The sequence below is a fragment of the Lactuca virosa genome, chromosome 1, assembly GCF_052849685.1.
Source record: "Lactuca virosa cultivar CGN04683 chromosome 1, Lactuca_virosa_CGN04683_v6, whole genome shotgun sequence".
In the NCBI taxonomy this organism is placed as follows: Eukaryota; Viridiplantae; Streptophyta; class Magnoliopsida; order Asterales; family Asteraceae; genus Lactuca; species Lactuca virosa.
Window position 1 is genome coordinate 295410567 of NC_136426.1, and position 17262 is coordinate 295427828.

General features: G+C 37.6%; 3 protein-coding genes across 3 annotated transcripts; all 3 read left to right on the forward strand.

Moving 5' to 3' along the window:
• Positions 1 to 785: 785 nt before the first annotated feature.
• Positions 786 to 2020, forward strand: LOC145130585 (uncharacterized). The gene is made up of 2 exons (XM_079065360.1): positions 786 to 1569; positions 1635 to 2020. Exons 1-2 carry the CDS (start codon positions 786 to 788, stop codon positions 2018 to 2020), a joined length of 1170 nt encoding a protein of 389 aa, XP_078921486.1.
• Positions 2021 to 13618: 11598 nt separating this feature from the next.
• On the forward strand, positions 13619 to 14230 carry LOC145130589 (uncharacterized). The gene has a single exon (XM_079065365.1). It carries the CDS (start codon positions 13619 to 13621, stop codon positions 14228 to 14230), a length of 612 nt encoding a protein of 203 aa, XP_078921491.1.
• An 846-nt stretch (positions 14231 to 15076) lies between these two features.
• On the forward strand, positions 15077 to 16980 carry LOC145130597 (uncharacterized). Its single transcript, XM_079065373.1, has 4 exons — positions 15077 to 15232; positions 15314 to 15587; positions 15656 to 15757; positions 16931 to 16980. Exons 1-4 carry the CDS (start codon positions 15077 to 15079, stop codon positions 16978 to 16980), a joined length of 582 nt encoding a protein of 193 aa, XP_078921499.1.
• Positions 16981 to 17262: the final 282 nt, after the last annotated feature.

Below are 17262 nucleotides of genomic sequence, written 5' to 3' on the forward strand. Positions count from 1 at the left end.
TAATTTTAATTATATGTGTTTTCAGTTATTTACACAATTGAGTTCCAAACACGTGGGTTGCCACATTGTCATTGTCTTGTGTTTCTTCATCCGCCAGATAAAATAACCACATCCCAAAAGATTGATCAATTTGTATCGGCAGAGTTGCCTTCTCAGGAAAATGACCCAGTTGCTTTTGAAGCTGTTCGTAGTCACATGATGCATGGTCCATGTGGCCAACTTAACACTTTAAGTCCATGTATGCACAATGGAAGTTTTTCTAAAGGGTACCCTAAGGAATATTGCGATGAAACTTTCATTAGGCGTGATGGTTGGCCCTGTTATAAGAGGTCTAACGATGGTTTGAAAGTTAAAGTTGGTAATGAGGATATCATGCTTGATAACCGATACGTTGTTCCTCATAATGTCGATTTGCTTGTCAAATATGGTTGTCATATAAATGTTGAGTATTGCAACCAAGGCAATCTGATTAAGTATCTTTTTAGTTACATTAATAAAGGCCATGATCGTGCCACTGTTGTTTTGGAAGGTCCAGACAGAACACGATCTTTTATATCGATGTTGCACAATGAGAATGAGATTGAAGAATATATTAATTATCGTTACATTTCTATATCAGAAGCATGTTGGAAATTGTTGGGATTTGAGATGCAATATCGCTCGGTTGCAGTAGAAAGACTACCATTTCAGAAGAGGATTGTCAAAGAGTTTACTATAGAGAAGATGATGATATTGCAGAAGTTTTGGATAGGAGGGTATCTGCGGTGTCTAAGTTTACTGAATGGATGAGAGAAAATCAATTATACGAAGAAGCCCGATTGTTAACTTATTCAGACTTCCCGACGAAGTTTACATGGCATGAAAAAGGGGATGTTAAGGAATGGAGGCCACGTAAAAATGGTTTGGTTATTGGTCGGTTATATTTTGTAAATCCAAATGAAGGAGAAAGGTATTATCTTCGTATGCTACTAAATGTTGTACGTGGACCCTGCAGTTTTAAAGATATTCGCACTGTTGATGGTGAGCATCCGACCTATATGTCTGCTTGCAAAGCGTTGAGGTTACTAGGAGATGATGGTGTATGGGTTGAGTCAATCCGAGAGGCTTCCCAATGGCAGTCAGGAAAGCAACTTCGAGAACTATTTGTAACTATTTTGTTATTTTGTGATGTTGCTGATCAAGAAAAGTTTTTTTGGGATTCTTTCCCGTTTTTATCAGAAGATGTTGCTTATAATCAACGTAGATTGCTTGATAATGAAGATCTAATGTTATCGCATGATGAGTTGGTAAACTACACTTTGCTTTATATCGATGATATTTTATATGGGAATTGTCGTTCATTGGTTGATTTCCCCAGTCTACCTCAGTTAAACCATAGTTTGTTAAGTATAGGTTCGAATAGGTTAATTGTTGCTGAGCGTACATACAACGTCAAAGAAGAAATAAGGATTTTCAATGAGCTTTACAGTGGTTTAAATGTGCAACAGAAAGAAGTTTATACTATTATAATTAATGCTGTCAATGAAAAGACAGGTGGCTTTTATTTTGTCTCTGGTTCTGGAGGGACAGGCAAAACATATTTGTGGAGAACAATTATTGCTTCTATTCGATCGCTGGAAAGATTGTTTTATCAGTCGCTTCGTCTGACATTGCATCTTTGTTATTACTTGGTGGTCGTACAGCGCATTCCAGGTTTAATATTCCTATTGATGTTGATAAAGACTCAACTTGTGGTATCGATGTTGGCTCAGATCTCGCAGAGTTGATTAATATTGCTGAGCTGATTATTTGGGACGAAGCTCCACTACAACATCGTTATTCATTTGAAGCTGTTGATCGTGCATTTCGTGATGTATGTCGTTATTATGTTGCTGGATCTGAAAACAAAGTTTTCGGAGGGAAAGTGGTAGTTCTTGGGGGTGATTTTCGTCAAATTTTGCCTGTTATTCAACATGGATCCCGTTCTGATGTTGTGTCCTCTTGTATAAACAAATCAGAAGGTCTATGGAATTCATGTTGATTTTTTGTTTTGACAACGAACATGCGTTTGTCTGATCAAAACATTACTGGCGATGAACTTATAAAAATGCGTGAATTTAGTAAATGGATTCTTGAAATGGGTGTTGGTCGGCTTCTTACATGTACACTTGAAGGTGAAGACGATGGTACATGGATCACTATACCTGATGATCTTCTTATTCCTGTTGCTGATAATCCTATTGATGCTGTTACATCCATTGTATTCCCAGATATTTTGAGTAGACTTAATGACATGTCTTACATAAAGGAACTGTGACAACCCGAAATTTATTCCGTCATTTTGACCTCTTTTTCCGTTAATAAGCCTCGCTTTATTAAACTGTCCGTTAACCTTTTTGGAATAGGTTAATTAAATTGGGACTTTTATTATGACTTCATAAGGGTTGGAACAAATTAGAAACACCCTCAATATTCCCTTGAAAATTTTTAGTTTCAACCCAAGTCAAATTGTGACCATTTAATCGGGTGCGACCAAAAGCCCCGTTTAATGTTAGTATCGGGTAGATTTCCACCGAGCCACAAACTCAAACCCCTATATAAGGGTAAGTTAACCTCATTTACACCCTTTTCACTCTCTCTCTACTCTCTCTCTAGAAGTTGCTTTCAATCCAAAAACGCCCATTTCGAGCTCCAAAATCGTAGGTAATCTATCCTAACTTGTTGTGTAGCTTATTTAACATGAAAATTCGTGTTTAAGACATCCAATAGGGGCCAAATCATGTGTTTACGGCCCAAGAACACTCTTGGACCGTAAACACCCATAAGTGGGGTTTTTGAAGCCCCAAAACCCTTCTAAATCACTCCTAGGGCTTAGATATGACTTGTGGACTTACACATACGAGCTTAGAACACCAAAACCTTGCATTTTGAGGAGTAAACATGAGTTTACGGCCCAAGAACACTCTTGGACCGTAAACCCCTCTTCATGAGCCGTGAACACCTTTTAAGGTGTTAAAATTGCCCTTAAACACCTCCTAAGGCTTGGGTAAATGTCTAGAACCAACCACAAATGAAGTAGGGGCTTTAAACATCAAAGAAACCAAGGACCTAGGAGTTTATGGCCGTAAACCCCCCAAGGATTGGTCCATGGGCCGTAAACTCCCAAAATGAGGCCAAATGATGCCTTAACTTCCCCATTTGACTTGGAAAAATGCATAGAACTTTATACTATATCATTTAAGACCTTAATTCATGAAGGAAATGACCAAGTGAGAGTTTACGGCCGTAAACTCTAGGTTTACAGCCGTGAACTCCCTTAAGTGGTCCATTTGGAGCCTTAACCCTTTCCTATACCCTATATTTGAACCTAGCCTAATTCTACAAGTGATATAAGACCTTTTAGCATCCAAGAGCACACCACTCATGAGTTTACGGCCGTAAACTCATGGGGATATGGTCTTATGGCCGAAAACTCCATAAAGAGTTTACTCTTGAAGAGTAAACTCCCTAACTAGGCCATACACCCCCTTATTTCAACCCTATAGCCTCCTAGCACTTGACCAAAGTGTTTTCCGCACACTAGGATGCTTATACGTGTTTAATTGGTATTATAATTACTAATTGTATGTAAACATATGTTATCATATGTTAATAGGTCGATAAGCGTGTTCAAGTCTTTACTTGACACCGAGCACCCAACTGACACCTCCATCCGATCCACTTACAACAGGTGAGTTCATACCCCTGAATTGACCTTTTTAAATGATTTTACTGCTTTTATAGGGGGGAATACAAGTTGAACTGTACAGTTATTAGATATATCTCAAGTGATTAATAACTGTATAGCAAAATAGATTTTTCATATTAAACTGTTTATCTAGCTTAAAGGTTTCCAAATTATGTTTTTTTTTCAACTCTTGATAAAGTATGAAAGGTTTTTCAAAGGATTCCAAAGATTTTCAAAACTTGTTTTTTACAAACTGACATCAAGTCGTAAGTTTCTTATGTGTAAAGTTTTTCCAAAGTATTTTTCAGAGTTTTCTTCTATGTTTCTATTTCGTTAAAATACATGCTTATATTTGTATAGTTATATAAATAATGTTTAAAAGACTTAGGAAGGCTAGTACGCCCTATTTCCTTTTCCTCGTTGGGATGTGGTCTGGTGGGTACCTGTATCCGTCCGAAGGTCGTTTAAACATTAGTTGTATATCATGTATACATGTATAAACATAAAGGTTTCCATCGAACAGTTCACTTCCCTTGGGTAGCAAGGGCATTCTTCCATTCATCATTCATAGATCTTTCGTTAAATGCATGCCTGTATTTGTATAGTTATATAAATAATGTTTGAAAGACTTAGGAAGGCTAGTTCGCCCTATTTCCTTTTCCTCGTTGGGATGTGGTCTGGTGGGTATCGGTTATCCGTCTGAAGGTCATTCAAACATTAGTTATATATTATGTATACATGTATAGACATAAAGGTTTCTATTGACTAGTTCATTTCCCTTGGGTAGCAAGGGCATCCTTCTAGTCACCGTTCATAGACCAGAGACACTAGTAACTATTATAGGAATAGTTAGGAGCCTCTATTTACTCTTTTTAGTACGAGAATTTCAAAGGAGTCCGTTCATTCGTGAGTCTTTATCATTAGTCCAGTACCTATATTAGAATTTAGAATACGAGATGCATCCTCTGGACACGGATTTCCCCGTTGTCAAGTTGGTAACCAGAGTCTCCTGTAGGGAGAGCGGGCATTGTGTGTATAGATCTATACGGGACTGACACTCCCGCACCCTGACTGCTAGCTACAGTCCCCGGCCGACCAAGCCAAGGGGTGACAAATGTCATATTCATTCTGACGCTTGCAGGGCGTCAAGTTCTCTACTGTCATTCAGTATGGTTACGAGTATCTCCATGCTTACCTTATAATTCATGGCCTTAAGGTAACAAGATTTATCACTGTATTTCCTTGTTTTAGACTTTGCTAGCTGTGTCGTTCATTCGATACTGTCTGGAGTCTGTGCTTCCTTTTGTTAGACTGAGCCAGGCGTATCATTCATTCGATATTCTCCTGGAGTCTATGATTTCTTTTGCCCTAAATCAGCAGTATTACTGCTGAGGCATATGTTATTTTTCCCCTGGTATTTTTACTTGTGATTTTCTCATTATTCCCTTAAAGTAAATACTGTTTTCTGATAATGATAGTATTTCGGGAAAAATTACTCTTTAAAACATAACTCTGTCGGGTCTTGGTAGAAGACTGCTTTTATTTAGAAAATATGGGATTTTCTGGAAAAGGACGCTAATACACCGTAGATTCTAAACTACTACTTTTCATAAAGTTATTTTGAATAAAAATGCTTACTTACACAAATGAAACTAAATACTTATGAACTCACCATCATTATAAAATGTTGATACTCGCTTTCAAAATAACTTGTATTCTCAGGTCAGCAATAGACAGGTACACCCGGGAGCTTTTGCGAAGTCAGCCTAGAACCGAGCTGCATCTATACTAGTTTCTGTATTACTTTAATGTCTCTATGAAATGTAACTTATGTAAAACTATTACTATTAATGCAATGGTTGTTGTACTTTGATTACTATACCGCATATGTTGTGATACTTGACATGACGTCATCCACCCCAGAACGTTTCCGCCGTTCCGGTTTTGGGGTGTGACAGATTGGTATCAGAGCATTGTTTATAGTGAGCTCAGTATATCAATTCATAAAAGATATACAGCCTATAAATACATTGGGATAAAACACTCTGACCAAGAATTATACTTTACGATATAACCATATTTTACCAAAGTATAAGAACATCCAGAATCTAAATACCCGAACAAAGTATCACAAGAAGAACAAAATAAAAGTCTTTGGATGTTGACCATTACCGACAAACCTGGGCAGTTATGTAATCGTAAGCTGGAATAAATGTAACCTGATCAACTACATTTATTCGAGATGCGATGAACGTGTGCGTGGGAGTGATGGTAGTGTTGCAACAGGTCTGAAACTTACCAACTAGGAATGCTAGAGCCAAACATAAAGTTTAAAATACTATGGGAGTATTTTGGAATACTAAAAGACTCACATTAATCCCAGAGTCATATTCAGAATTTAAGAATCAAACAAGTAATTAAAATACCATAGGGGTATTTTAGGATCCATAGCTAACCTTGTGTGAAAAACTAAAAAGATCCTTATTGATATACCTACGATTACAGAGGGTATACTCCCAAGGTTATATATAATAAGGATCCCATAGACTAAGAATGTTTGGTTTCTCTCTACTTCCTTTTCCTCGTTGGGATGTGGATATAGAGTAGTACCACATATTCGAAGGTCTATCGGATCTAAGCTATATATAATTTGTGTACCCTATGTAATTGTAGCAGGACTCGATATGGATCACCCAGTGAAATGTTTTAATAATCTCTTAGGATTCTTTAGACATTTCCATTCTCGCACGAACCCTATAGAAAACCTTATCCACTTCAGTATTCGACAGAGGAGTTGATTCAGACCCAGAAGAAGTTCATTGAGAAGATTTTCAGTTCGGAAATAAATGAACTAGGACGAGACTATTGAGACCACCAAGTGCCTATACCTTTTAGGGACACCGGTGGTAAATCCGCCTGAACTTCTGAGATTTCCAGTCATCCACCATGCAGCGATGACACTCAGAGTCAGAATCGGAAGTAGGACGGAGTAGAGATTCAGTATGTCTAGAAGAGAGGAGAACCCTAGGTAACTACCCGAAGAGAACCAACGCCGGTCCCAGTCAAGGATAAGAGTTAGACAGAGGGAACCAATACATGGAACCCGAGAAGTGTCTTTCCTCGTTATCGTCGCACTAATACACCCATAAAATAATACGATTTAGTGAGTTAGTGATTACACTACTCACGCTATGTGTTAGGTAAATCGTCTTTTCCCGTTGCAAGTAATACGATTAGAGCGGATTCCAACACCTCGATTGAGAGTGTTTAGCCATAAGTCCTTATGAGCCTTTCTTTCTGCAATCTTCGTTCCGAACTGTCCTCAGATCTTTCCAAGACGGAGAGTGAACCTTTCCAACATAAAGGTAACTTAGTAGGAACGACTCCCATCTTATGACTTTCCGATACTCTTACTCCTACCTTGAATACCCGGACTACATCATAGGGATGTAGGTCGACACTCAGATAACCAATATCCAAGGCACGAGAAAGATTTATGCCTATTATAGTAAAGATAGATACGTCCAGGGTTGACCATCGTCTCTCATCAGCTTGTGTTCCTTTCCGTGTAGGAAAACCATGCCTCCGAGGAAACACAACCAATCTGCTGGCAAGAAACCGACTCTCCTATTCGATGAAGCTACATTCCAAGCTGCAGTCTCGGCAGCCGTAGCAGCTGTCATGACTCAACTGAATGCTAACAACGTAAATGTTAGCAAGAGCCCTATCGGGATTCCCGATCTAAGTAATAGACAGCAGCAACCAAGACCTGCGTACCCAGCCACCCAAGAACCTGAATCAACTCCACTGAAGAGAAAGTTCAAGAACGAGGAGGGAAGTACCTCGGCTCAAGGACCTTCCGAAGGGCAACGAGCTGAGACAGTCAATACCCCCGCCAACCCTTCCATCCCGACACCTGGAAGACCATACCGAGGAAACCTTCCCCGTTGCAGCAAATGCAGCTACCATCATCATGGTATATGCCGGGAACTCTTTTGTACTAGGTGCAACAGGAAGGGGCATACCTCTCGTACCTGCAGAGCCCCGGTTGAGTTCATTACATCAACCACCAATGTGGGGTCCAGTCCAGTTTGCCATCTATGTGGTGAAATTGGGCACTTCAAGAGGGACTGCCCAACTGAAGGAAGCGACAAAGGCACAAGAGGAGTCTAACCCTAATACCTAGGAGAAGCATCAATGAACCCGGTAAAATTTTGGTACGTCTCTCAATCTCAGATAACTAACCGAAAACACTAACCGAAAACATTAAAAGACTAATTCTAAATGTAATTACTCTTCCGTTAAGGCGAAAGTTGCAGCACTGTTGTTAAAATTCAAATGTCATCAGGTAAAGCTATAATGGCTCGGTATATATGTTAAAGCCATGTATAATTAAGATGGATAGACCTCGACTGAGTGATGCTGCCTCATTTCCTGTTCCTCGTTTGGTTGTGGATTTAGGGCGAAGTCGCTCAGTCAACAGTCCTTCCTACCTTAATTATACATGACTAGTATATGCTAAGCGATTATAGAGAGACCTCGTGAGAATCCATTCATGAAAAAGTACATTATTCTGAAACCTCAGGACCCTCTATAGTTTTCACGTCGACTCTATCAGTCCAAGTATCCGCGACAGTGATACACGGGACGAAATCCGAGACACCAAGAACTTGTGTGCCCGTTCAGCACATGGCCCTATCGACTCTTATTCTATATCATGTCGATGTATGCCAACTTCGACGCCTCTATCAATCATGGTTCGACTTAGTGCAACCATGTGTAAATTCCTAGTGCTGTGTAAAAAGAACTTTCACCGTAGCCATTTCGGCAAATAAAAGTTCTTCCGAACTTAATAATAAAATCTAATGCGATCCGCCAGTCGCCTCGCTCTCATCTAAAACCTTCCGAAATGCCCCTGAGTAGGGTATTGCGCGCTGTCAACCAACCTTTCCTTAGACAAATAGAACCCGAAGCGAAAGACACTGCAGGCATTCCAAAAGACGATAACCACCCGAAAACCACTCCGTAGATCCCCCAGAAGGACCCTTAGCACCTCGCAATCAGGTTCGTTAATCAAGAGGAAAGAACCCATGGGATTGACTACTATTAACTGAGTATATGCATAAGAGTGGTATATAATTGAGATCAAAAAGATTTAAGATGTGTGCTTCCTCCCTACTCCCTGTTCCTCGTTTGGTTGTGGGTCTGGGGTGGAGTCGCACAACTGAACATCCTGCCGACCTCAATGATATACGGCTTGCATACACCAAGTATTAGTGGTTAAGCCAAGTGTGAGCTCTACCACGAACCTCATAGTAAAACCCTTCATCCTATCCCATAGAATGGGAACTAGAGCCGAGAGAACCACTATGGGTAGAGCTACTAAAATGACCACAAATCCGAAATTTGTGGTCATCCCGGTTAAACCAATATAGTAGCTAACACCCTCGGTTGATAAAGAAGTCTGAGTCGTAAGAGTCAAGGACATTGACTACGACCATCCATTCACACTTAATCCCACGAATTAAGCGTCTCAGCAAATATCCCGGAAACTTGGAAGCTGTGATAAGCAAAATGCTGAGAAGAATGGATGAGGAAATTAGAAGTTCCGAGTGACGGAACCCTATACTCTCTAGATTTGACCTAGATCGAGAAAACTCAGAACTTTCGGGAGAGTAGTTGCAAAAGACGCTCGCACTACTCAGGCACTTCGTCCACCCCGTTAATGACAAATAGTGCTTAGGACACTCCGCCTCCCCACGTGAAAGGAGTCGCCGTCGCCCTGTAGACGATAGACTGTATTCTCCGAAGTGGATACTAGAATGCCAAGAACCACAGGATAACCTCCGCAGCCAAGAACACTTGATTAAAGTCCAAAAGTAAGTTGCGTTAAGCCTCGTAACTCAGATCCCGAATAGATTATAGACTAGACACCAGTCTAGGTGTTAGTCGATGGGTTATACAAGAAAACGCGCTTTTTGGAACTGGAATACACCGACACCATGGAGAATAGGGCATGTCTTAGAGATTCATTGGACTACTAGTTGTTCCAAGAATACTATCTCACATAGAAATAGTAGAACCACCTCCCGAGATAGTCCAACACTTAAGAAAATCTCTAAGGGTTGAGTTAGCCCTGAGCAGAGCTTGTTATTCATGAAACAGCAAAGCAAGTAAGAGCATGATTCTTTCCCGATAAGAATCATAACGTGAAAGCGTCAACTAGACGATGATGAAAAGGTTAAACACTTTCTAAACAACCGTCTGGTAAAACCCTATCTCATCAATCCTGAGAGTTTCCGTTAGAAACACCTCAAGGATCAGAAGTGCAGATTCATTTTGCACGAGGCTAAGATAGACTCCCCTGCAGCAAACAGATACCCGTAGACACCCAATTCATCCGATGAACCAGAAAAACCTCTGAGGGCCAATCAGCAGGAAACACGAATCCGAGGATAACTTGAACCTTCTAAGAACCAACCTGAAGGACTACACCCTCAGTAAGAGAGAACTTTTAGAACTTCAAAAATGGCAATCACGCCAGTGATGATCTCGCCATAGAAGTACACTATGTTCTAAGTACTGAAAAGCTCTACCTTTCTGAGAGCTTAGGACCATTCGAGATTATTTAATTGGTCCAACCCTCGTCAGACCACGACTACTTTCGGAAATTCCATAAGTTTCACCCCAAGTCAATCCACTTCTTAGACTTGATAAGTGTTTGCCCGACGTCACTCTCTGTATTCCACACATCTTGATAGAAATCATTGGGAACCCTAACTTCGTAGGCGAACCTGTAAAAATCGCTAACTGAACGAAACGGAGTCTGCAACCCGTAAGTGAAGGTTTGTTAGAACGCCAAGCGAAGGCCAGAGTTCACTTGGGAGTGCGAGGACCAACCGAATAGGAAGTACCCTTATCCCTCTACCCGACTGTTCATGCCTACTTCCTTGCCTAAACCCTAATTTCGCGACGAAATTCCCTCTAACGGGGTTTTTGAAGCCCCAAAACCCTTCTAAATCACTCCTAGGGCTTAGATATGACTTGTGGACTTACACATACGAGCTTAGAACACCAAAACCTTGCATTTTGAGGAGTAAACATGAGTTTACGGCCCAAGAACACTCTTGGACCGTAAACCCCTCTTCATGAGCCGTGAACACCTTTTAAGGTGTTAAAATTGCCCTTAAACACCTCCTAAGGCTTGGGTAAATGTCTAGAACCAACCACAAATGAAGTAGGGGCTTTAAACATCAAAGAAACCAAGGACCTAGGAGTTTACGGCCGTAAACCCCCCCAAGGATTGGTCCATGGGCCGTAAACTCCCAAAATGAGGCCAAATGATGCCCTAACTTCCCCATTTGACTTGGAAAAATGCATAGAACTTTATACTCTATCATTTAAGACCTTAATTCATGAAGGAAATGACCAAGTGAGAGTTTACGGCCGTAAACTCTAGGTTTACAGCCGTGAACTCCCTTAAGTGGTCCATTTGGAGCCTTAACCCTTTCCTATGCCCTAGATTTGAACCTAGCCTAATTCTACAAGTGATATAAGACCTTTTAGCATCCAAGAGCACACCACCCATGAGTTTATGGCCGTAAACTCATGGGGATATGGTCTTATGGCCGAAAACTCCATAAAGAGTTTACTCTTGAAGAGTAAACTCCCTAACTAGGCCATACACCCCCTTATTTCAACCCTATAGCCTCCTAGCACTTGACCAAAGTGTTTTCCGCACACTAGGATGCTTATACGTGTTTAATTGGTATTATAATTACTAATTGTATGTAAACATATGTTATCATATGTTAATAGGTCGATAAGCGTGTTCAAGTCTTTACTTGACACCGAGCACCCAACCGACACCTCCATCCGATCCACTTACAACAGGTGAGTTCATACCCATGAATTGACCTTTTTAAATGATTTTACTGCTTTTATAGGGGGGAATACAAGTTGAACTGTACAGTTATTAGATATATCTCAAGTGATTAATACATGTATAGCAAAATAGATTTTTCATATTAAACTGTTTATCTAGCTTAAAGGTTTCCAAATTATGTGTTTTTTAACTCTTGATAAAGTATGAAAGGTTTTTCAAAGGATTCCAAAGATTTTCAAAACTTGTTTTTTACAAACTGACATCAAGTCGTAAGTTTCTTATGTGTAAAGTTTTTCCAAAGTATTTTTCAGAGTTTTCTTCTATGTTTCTATTTCGTTAAAATACATGCTTATATTTGTATAGTTATATAAATAATGTTTAAAAGACTTAGGAAGGCTAGTACGCCCTATTTCCTTTTCCTCGTTGGGATGTGGTCTGGTGGGTACCTGTATCCGTCCGAAGGTCGTTTAAACATTAGTTGTATATCATGTATACATGTATAAACATAAAGGTTTCCATCGAACAGTTCACTTCCCTTGGGTAGCAAGGGCATTCTTCCATTCATCATTCATAGATCTTTCGTTAAATGCATGCCTGTATTTGTATAGTTATATAAATAATGTTTGAAAGACTTAGGAAGGCTAGTTCGCCCTATTTCCTTTTCCTCGTTGGGATGTGGTCTGGTGGGTATCGGTTATCCGTCTGAAGGTCATTCAAACATTAGTTATATATTATGTATACATGTATAGACATAAAGGTTTCTATTGACTAGTTCATTTCCCTTGGGTAGCAAGGGCATCCTTCTAGTCACCGTTCATAGACCAGAGACACTAGTAACTATTATAGGAATAGTTAGGAGACTCTATTTACTCTTTTTAGTACGAGAATTTCAAAGGAGTCCGTTCATTCGTGAGTCTCTATCATTAGTCCAGTACCTATATTAGAATTTAGAATACGAGATGCATCCTCTGGACACGGATTTCCCCGTTGTCAAGTTGGTAACCAGAGTCTCCTGTAGGGAGAGCGGGCATTGTGTGTATAGATCTATACGGGACTGACACTCCCGCACCCTGACTGCTAGCTACAGTCCCCGGCCGACCAAGCCAAGGGGTGACAAATGTCATATTCATTCCGACGCTTGCAGGGCGTCAAGTTCTCTACTGTCATTCAGTATGGTTACGAGTATCTCCATGCTTACCTTATAATTCATGGCCTTAAGGTAACAAGATTTATCACTGTATTTCCTTGTTTTAGACTTTGCTAGCTGTGTCGTTCATTCGATACTGTCTGGAGTCTGTGCTTCCTTTTGTTAGACTGAGCCAGGCGTATCGTTCATTCGATATTCTCCTGGAGTCTATGATTTCTTTTGCCCTAAATCAGCAGTATTCCTGCTGAGGCATATGTTATTTTTCCCCTGGTATTTTTACTTGTGATTTTCTCATTATTCCCTTAAAGTAAATACTGTTTTCTGATAATGATAGTATTTCGGGAAAAATTACTCTTTAAAACATAACTCTGTCGGGTCTTGGTAAAAGACTGCTTTTATTTAGAAAATATGGGATTTTCTGGAAAAGGACGCTAATACACCGTGGATTCTAAACTACTACTTTTCATAAAGTTATTTTGAATAAAAATGCTTACTTACACAAATGACACTAAATACTTATGAACTCACCAACATTATAAAATGCTGATACTCGCTTTCAAAATAACTTGTATTCTCAGGTCAGCAATAGACAGGTACACCCGGGAGCTTTTGCGAAGTCAACCTAGAACCGAGCTGCATCTATACTAGTTTCTGTATTACTTTAATGTCTCTATGAAATGTAACTTATGTAAAACTATTACTATTAATGCAATGGTTGTTGTACTTTGATTACTATACCGCATATGTTGTGATACTTGACATGACGTCATCCACCCAAGAACGTTTCCGCCGTTCCGGTTTTGGGGTGTGACAGGAACGATGCATCCTTTTCCCGACAAACGATGATGTTGACATGATCAATTTACATGTGCTTTCTAAGATGTCTGGTGACATGCATGAGATGTTAAGTGCTGATGAGATTTGTCGAAGTACTGATAATTTTTCCGAATTGGAAACTATGTATTCTTCAGAATTTCTTAACACGTTGCGGTTCTCAGGAATTCCAAACCATGAGTTAAACTTACAGGTTGGTACACCGATCATTTTGTTACGTAACTTAAATTTGCAAAGAGGTTTGTGCAATGGGACTCGGTTGGTCATCACACAAATTAGTCAGAGGGTTTTGGAGGCGGTGATTATTACCGGTACTCATATTGGAGAGAAAGTATTAATTGGGAGGATTGATATGACTTCATCGGACACAACATGGCCTTTTAGATTTAAAAGAAGACAATTTCCTGTCAAAGTTTGCTTTGCTATGACAATCAACAAAATTCAAGGGCAAACGTTTAATCATGTATGTGCTTTCTTGGTGAAACCTGTTTTTTCACATGGTCAGCTTTACGTGACAGCGTCTCGTGTAACCTCTCGTGCTGGTCTTCACTTTTATATTGACAACAAGGAGAAGTGTGGTAACAATATGACAAAGAATGTTGTTTACAAAGAAGTTTTCTATAATTTACCATTACATGGTATAAACAACATTGAATGACTGCATTGCAAGTTCCGATATAGGTATAATCCTATTCATAAATGCATAAGTTCATGAAGAGGCTTATTTCTTAAAAGGTACACTTTTTTTTTATTTCAGATAAATAATCATGTAATGTTTGTTCATCCTTTTTTTAATACAAAAATTTCATATATTACATTTGATTTATTAAAAAACTATAATTTTTTAAGGAAATATATATACGCATCATTTACTAACTTCAATCATTCGGTAGTAAGTTAACAACTACAATCCCTTTGATACTTCCATTATGGATATTAGTGTAATTTATTTATTTATTTATTTATTAATCGTTTTTAATTGATTAGGATTTTTTAACTTAACGTTTTACCCTACTTGATATCGTCTATCTGCATTGAATAATATCCCACTTATCCCTCATTCCTATTTCTCCGTTGTTAACTGCCAACGATCCGTAGCTCCACGTTCTCTTTTAATGTTTCAACTTATTCAATTGTTTAGGGTCTCCAAATTCTTATCGATCACTATTGTCGTCTGGTACTGAATATTGCGCTTCACGTATACAGAATTTGTGCTTCACGTATCAGTAAACGTACTTGCCTCTTTTTTGATTTCATAGTATACAGAATTTGTGCGTGCAAGGTTAGTCTTAGTTAATTTTTGTTTGTTGAAGAATGTACTAATCCACTAATGATGACACTGATTAATGATCACACTGGTGCTGTTCTAAATCGAATTTCTTGTCAATTTCTTTATTAGTAATTTTGTTTTATGTTGGATATCGATTGTTTGATTGCAATTTTGATTTTTGTTGGATATCGATGGTTTGATTGCAATATGTTATGGATATTTATATAGGAAGATATGACGATCAGTTCCAATTATCTGATGATAAGTGATTTGAGGCCTAGCATTACTGATAAGTTGCAAGTACATGTGATGGTCTCACGTAAGTGGACAACATACAACCCTTCAACAGATCGTGTTTTCTCTTTAGATCTAATTCTTTGTGATGAAAATGTAAGTTTATTTGATTAAGTATTTCTGACTTTGCATTACGATATGGATTTTGTATGTTATGATATTACTTGCATTTAACAGGGATCTTCTATTCATGCAACCATTGCAAGTTCATTCATGTGCAAGTTTACTGATGTTGTACAAGAGGGATGTGTTTATAGGATATATAAATTCTCGGTTTTACCTTGTCAATCATTATATCGGCCACTTCGTAAGGACATCTTTATTCAATTTCTTGCTGATACGTCAATTGCTGCTTCCCACTTGCCATCAACACTCTTTCAACGTTATGTTTTTGATTTATTTCCATTCAATGAGCTTAGTTCACGTGTTTGTGACGACAAATATCTTACAGGTTAAAATTGTTTTTCTACGTTTGTTATTGGATTGCAAAATCTTAAATAACTTCTTATTAAATTGTAGATGTCATTGGGAATCTTTGTGAGTGGGGTTCTTTTGAGGAAACAGCACGACCATCTAACTCATGTAAAGTTGGATTGCGAAAGATTGTTCTTTTGATCAAAGGTATATATATATATATATATATATATATATATATATATATATATATATATATATATATATATATATATATATATACTAGCCGTTCACCCGCGCCAAACAACGGGTGTGAATAGAGTTTTTTAGAAATTATTTTCTACAAGAAATTGATTATTTTGCGCAAATAGTTTAACTACATCTAAACAATTATCAATGAGAGTCATGCTAGCAAAAACAAAGTCAATAAGAATTAAAAGTAAAATGTTGAGATTCTTTATAAATATACATGAACACATGATTGATCGTGCAACACTTCTTTATATACAACATTTGATTAAACAACTTTTTTTAGATGAAATATACGTTATGATAAAAGTAATAATCATGTCACACATATGAAACATATATTTTTGTACATTTACATCAAAGTTGGTAACCTATTTTCTTTATCTACAACCATCATGCCAAACTGTACAAACGTGAAAATAATAATATATAAATGTACATTGTTGATTACAAACCATATTAAATCTTTGTTTTTTAAGTATAATTAAGACTTATGTTGTTTTTCTGTCACAACAGACGCATAATGGATAAATCGACGCTTAGGTGGAGACCTTAATTGGTATTGGCGATGGATTGCGGTCAAACGACTAATCGAAGTCTAGATGGAGATCTTTTATTGTTTTTATTAAAACATTATTCAAATATTTATATATTCTAAGAAAATAAATATATGAAAATTTGAGTTTTTGGATGTAATATTTGAAATTTCGAAATCTTTTAAAATTACCCCAAACCATAGGGACCAATCGTGTAATTTACTCTTAAAAATAACAACATTAACATATTATTTACAATGTATGTTGTTGTTTTGAGTAAATAGTAATATGATGTTGGTGTTGTATGTTAAAATAAAAAATACCTTACTATAATTGGTTAGAAATAAATATTTCTGGTTGTTTTGGATAAGAAAAATGAGTTACTATAAGAATGTATTTTCCAACAATTATACTTGATATATTCGTCAAGAAAGTGCAAATTCAAAAGATAAAAATCCTTATCACGGTTAACATCAAGAAATGTTAAAGAAGATGGTGATTTACATTTGCAAATGCATTTATTAATTCATTAAAAAACACGTTTAGTTTACAGTTCTCAAATAATTTTGAAATATTGAAGTGGATATACTTTCAGATAATATTTATTCTTGTAAAAAATGTGGTTATTGCATTTTAAACAACTAACTTATATTTATTAGTATATATTTTGTATATGAGAAAATAGGTAAATTATTCTATCAAATTTATAAGGTTTAATTTATTTTTTAAAATATAAAATAACAAATATATTATCTATTTTTCTAATAGATAAGATAACTTGCATCCATTTGTAAAGGAGGAGGTAATTAGTTTAACATATTTAATAAGTACCAAAGTAATAATCAAGCAATGTTACCAAATCATAAAACTACAAAATCAAAAAGCAAATATTTAATGTTATGTTTTTTTACAAACGACAACATGGAG

Coding starts and splice junctions, on each gene's coding strand:
- LOC145130585 (XM_079065360.1), top strand. CDS start 786: ATGAGAGAAAATCAATTATACGAAGAAGCCCGATTGTTAACTTATTCA. Junction 1,570..1,634: donor CTCTGGTTCTGGAGGGACAG/GCAAAACATATT, acceptor TTGTTTTATCAG/TCGCTTCGTCTGACATTGCA.
- LOC145130589 (XM_079065365.1), top strand. CDS start 13,619: ATGTCTGGTGACATGCATGAGATGTTAAGTGCTGATGAGATTTGTCGA.
- LOC145130597 (XM_079065373.1), top strand. CDS start 15,077: ATGACGATCAGTTCCAATTATCTGATGATAAGTGATTTGAGGCCTAGC. Junction 15,588..15,655: donor TGACGACAAATATCTTACAG/GTTAAAATTGTT, acceptor ATTAAATTGTAG/ATGTCATTGGGAATCTTTGT. Junction 15,758..16,930: donor GATTGTTCTTTTGATCAAAG/GTATATATATAT, acceptor ATATACTTTCAG/ATAATATTTATTCTTGTAAA.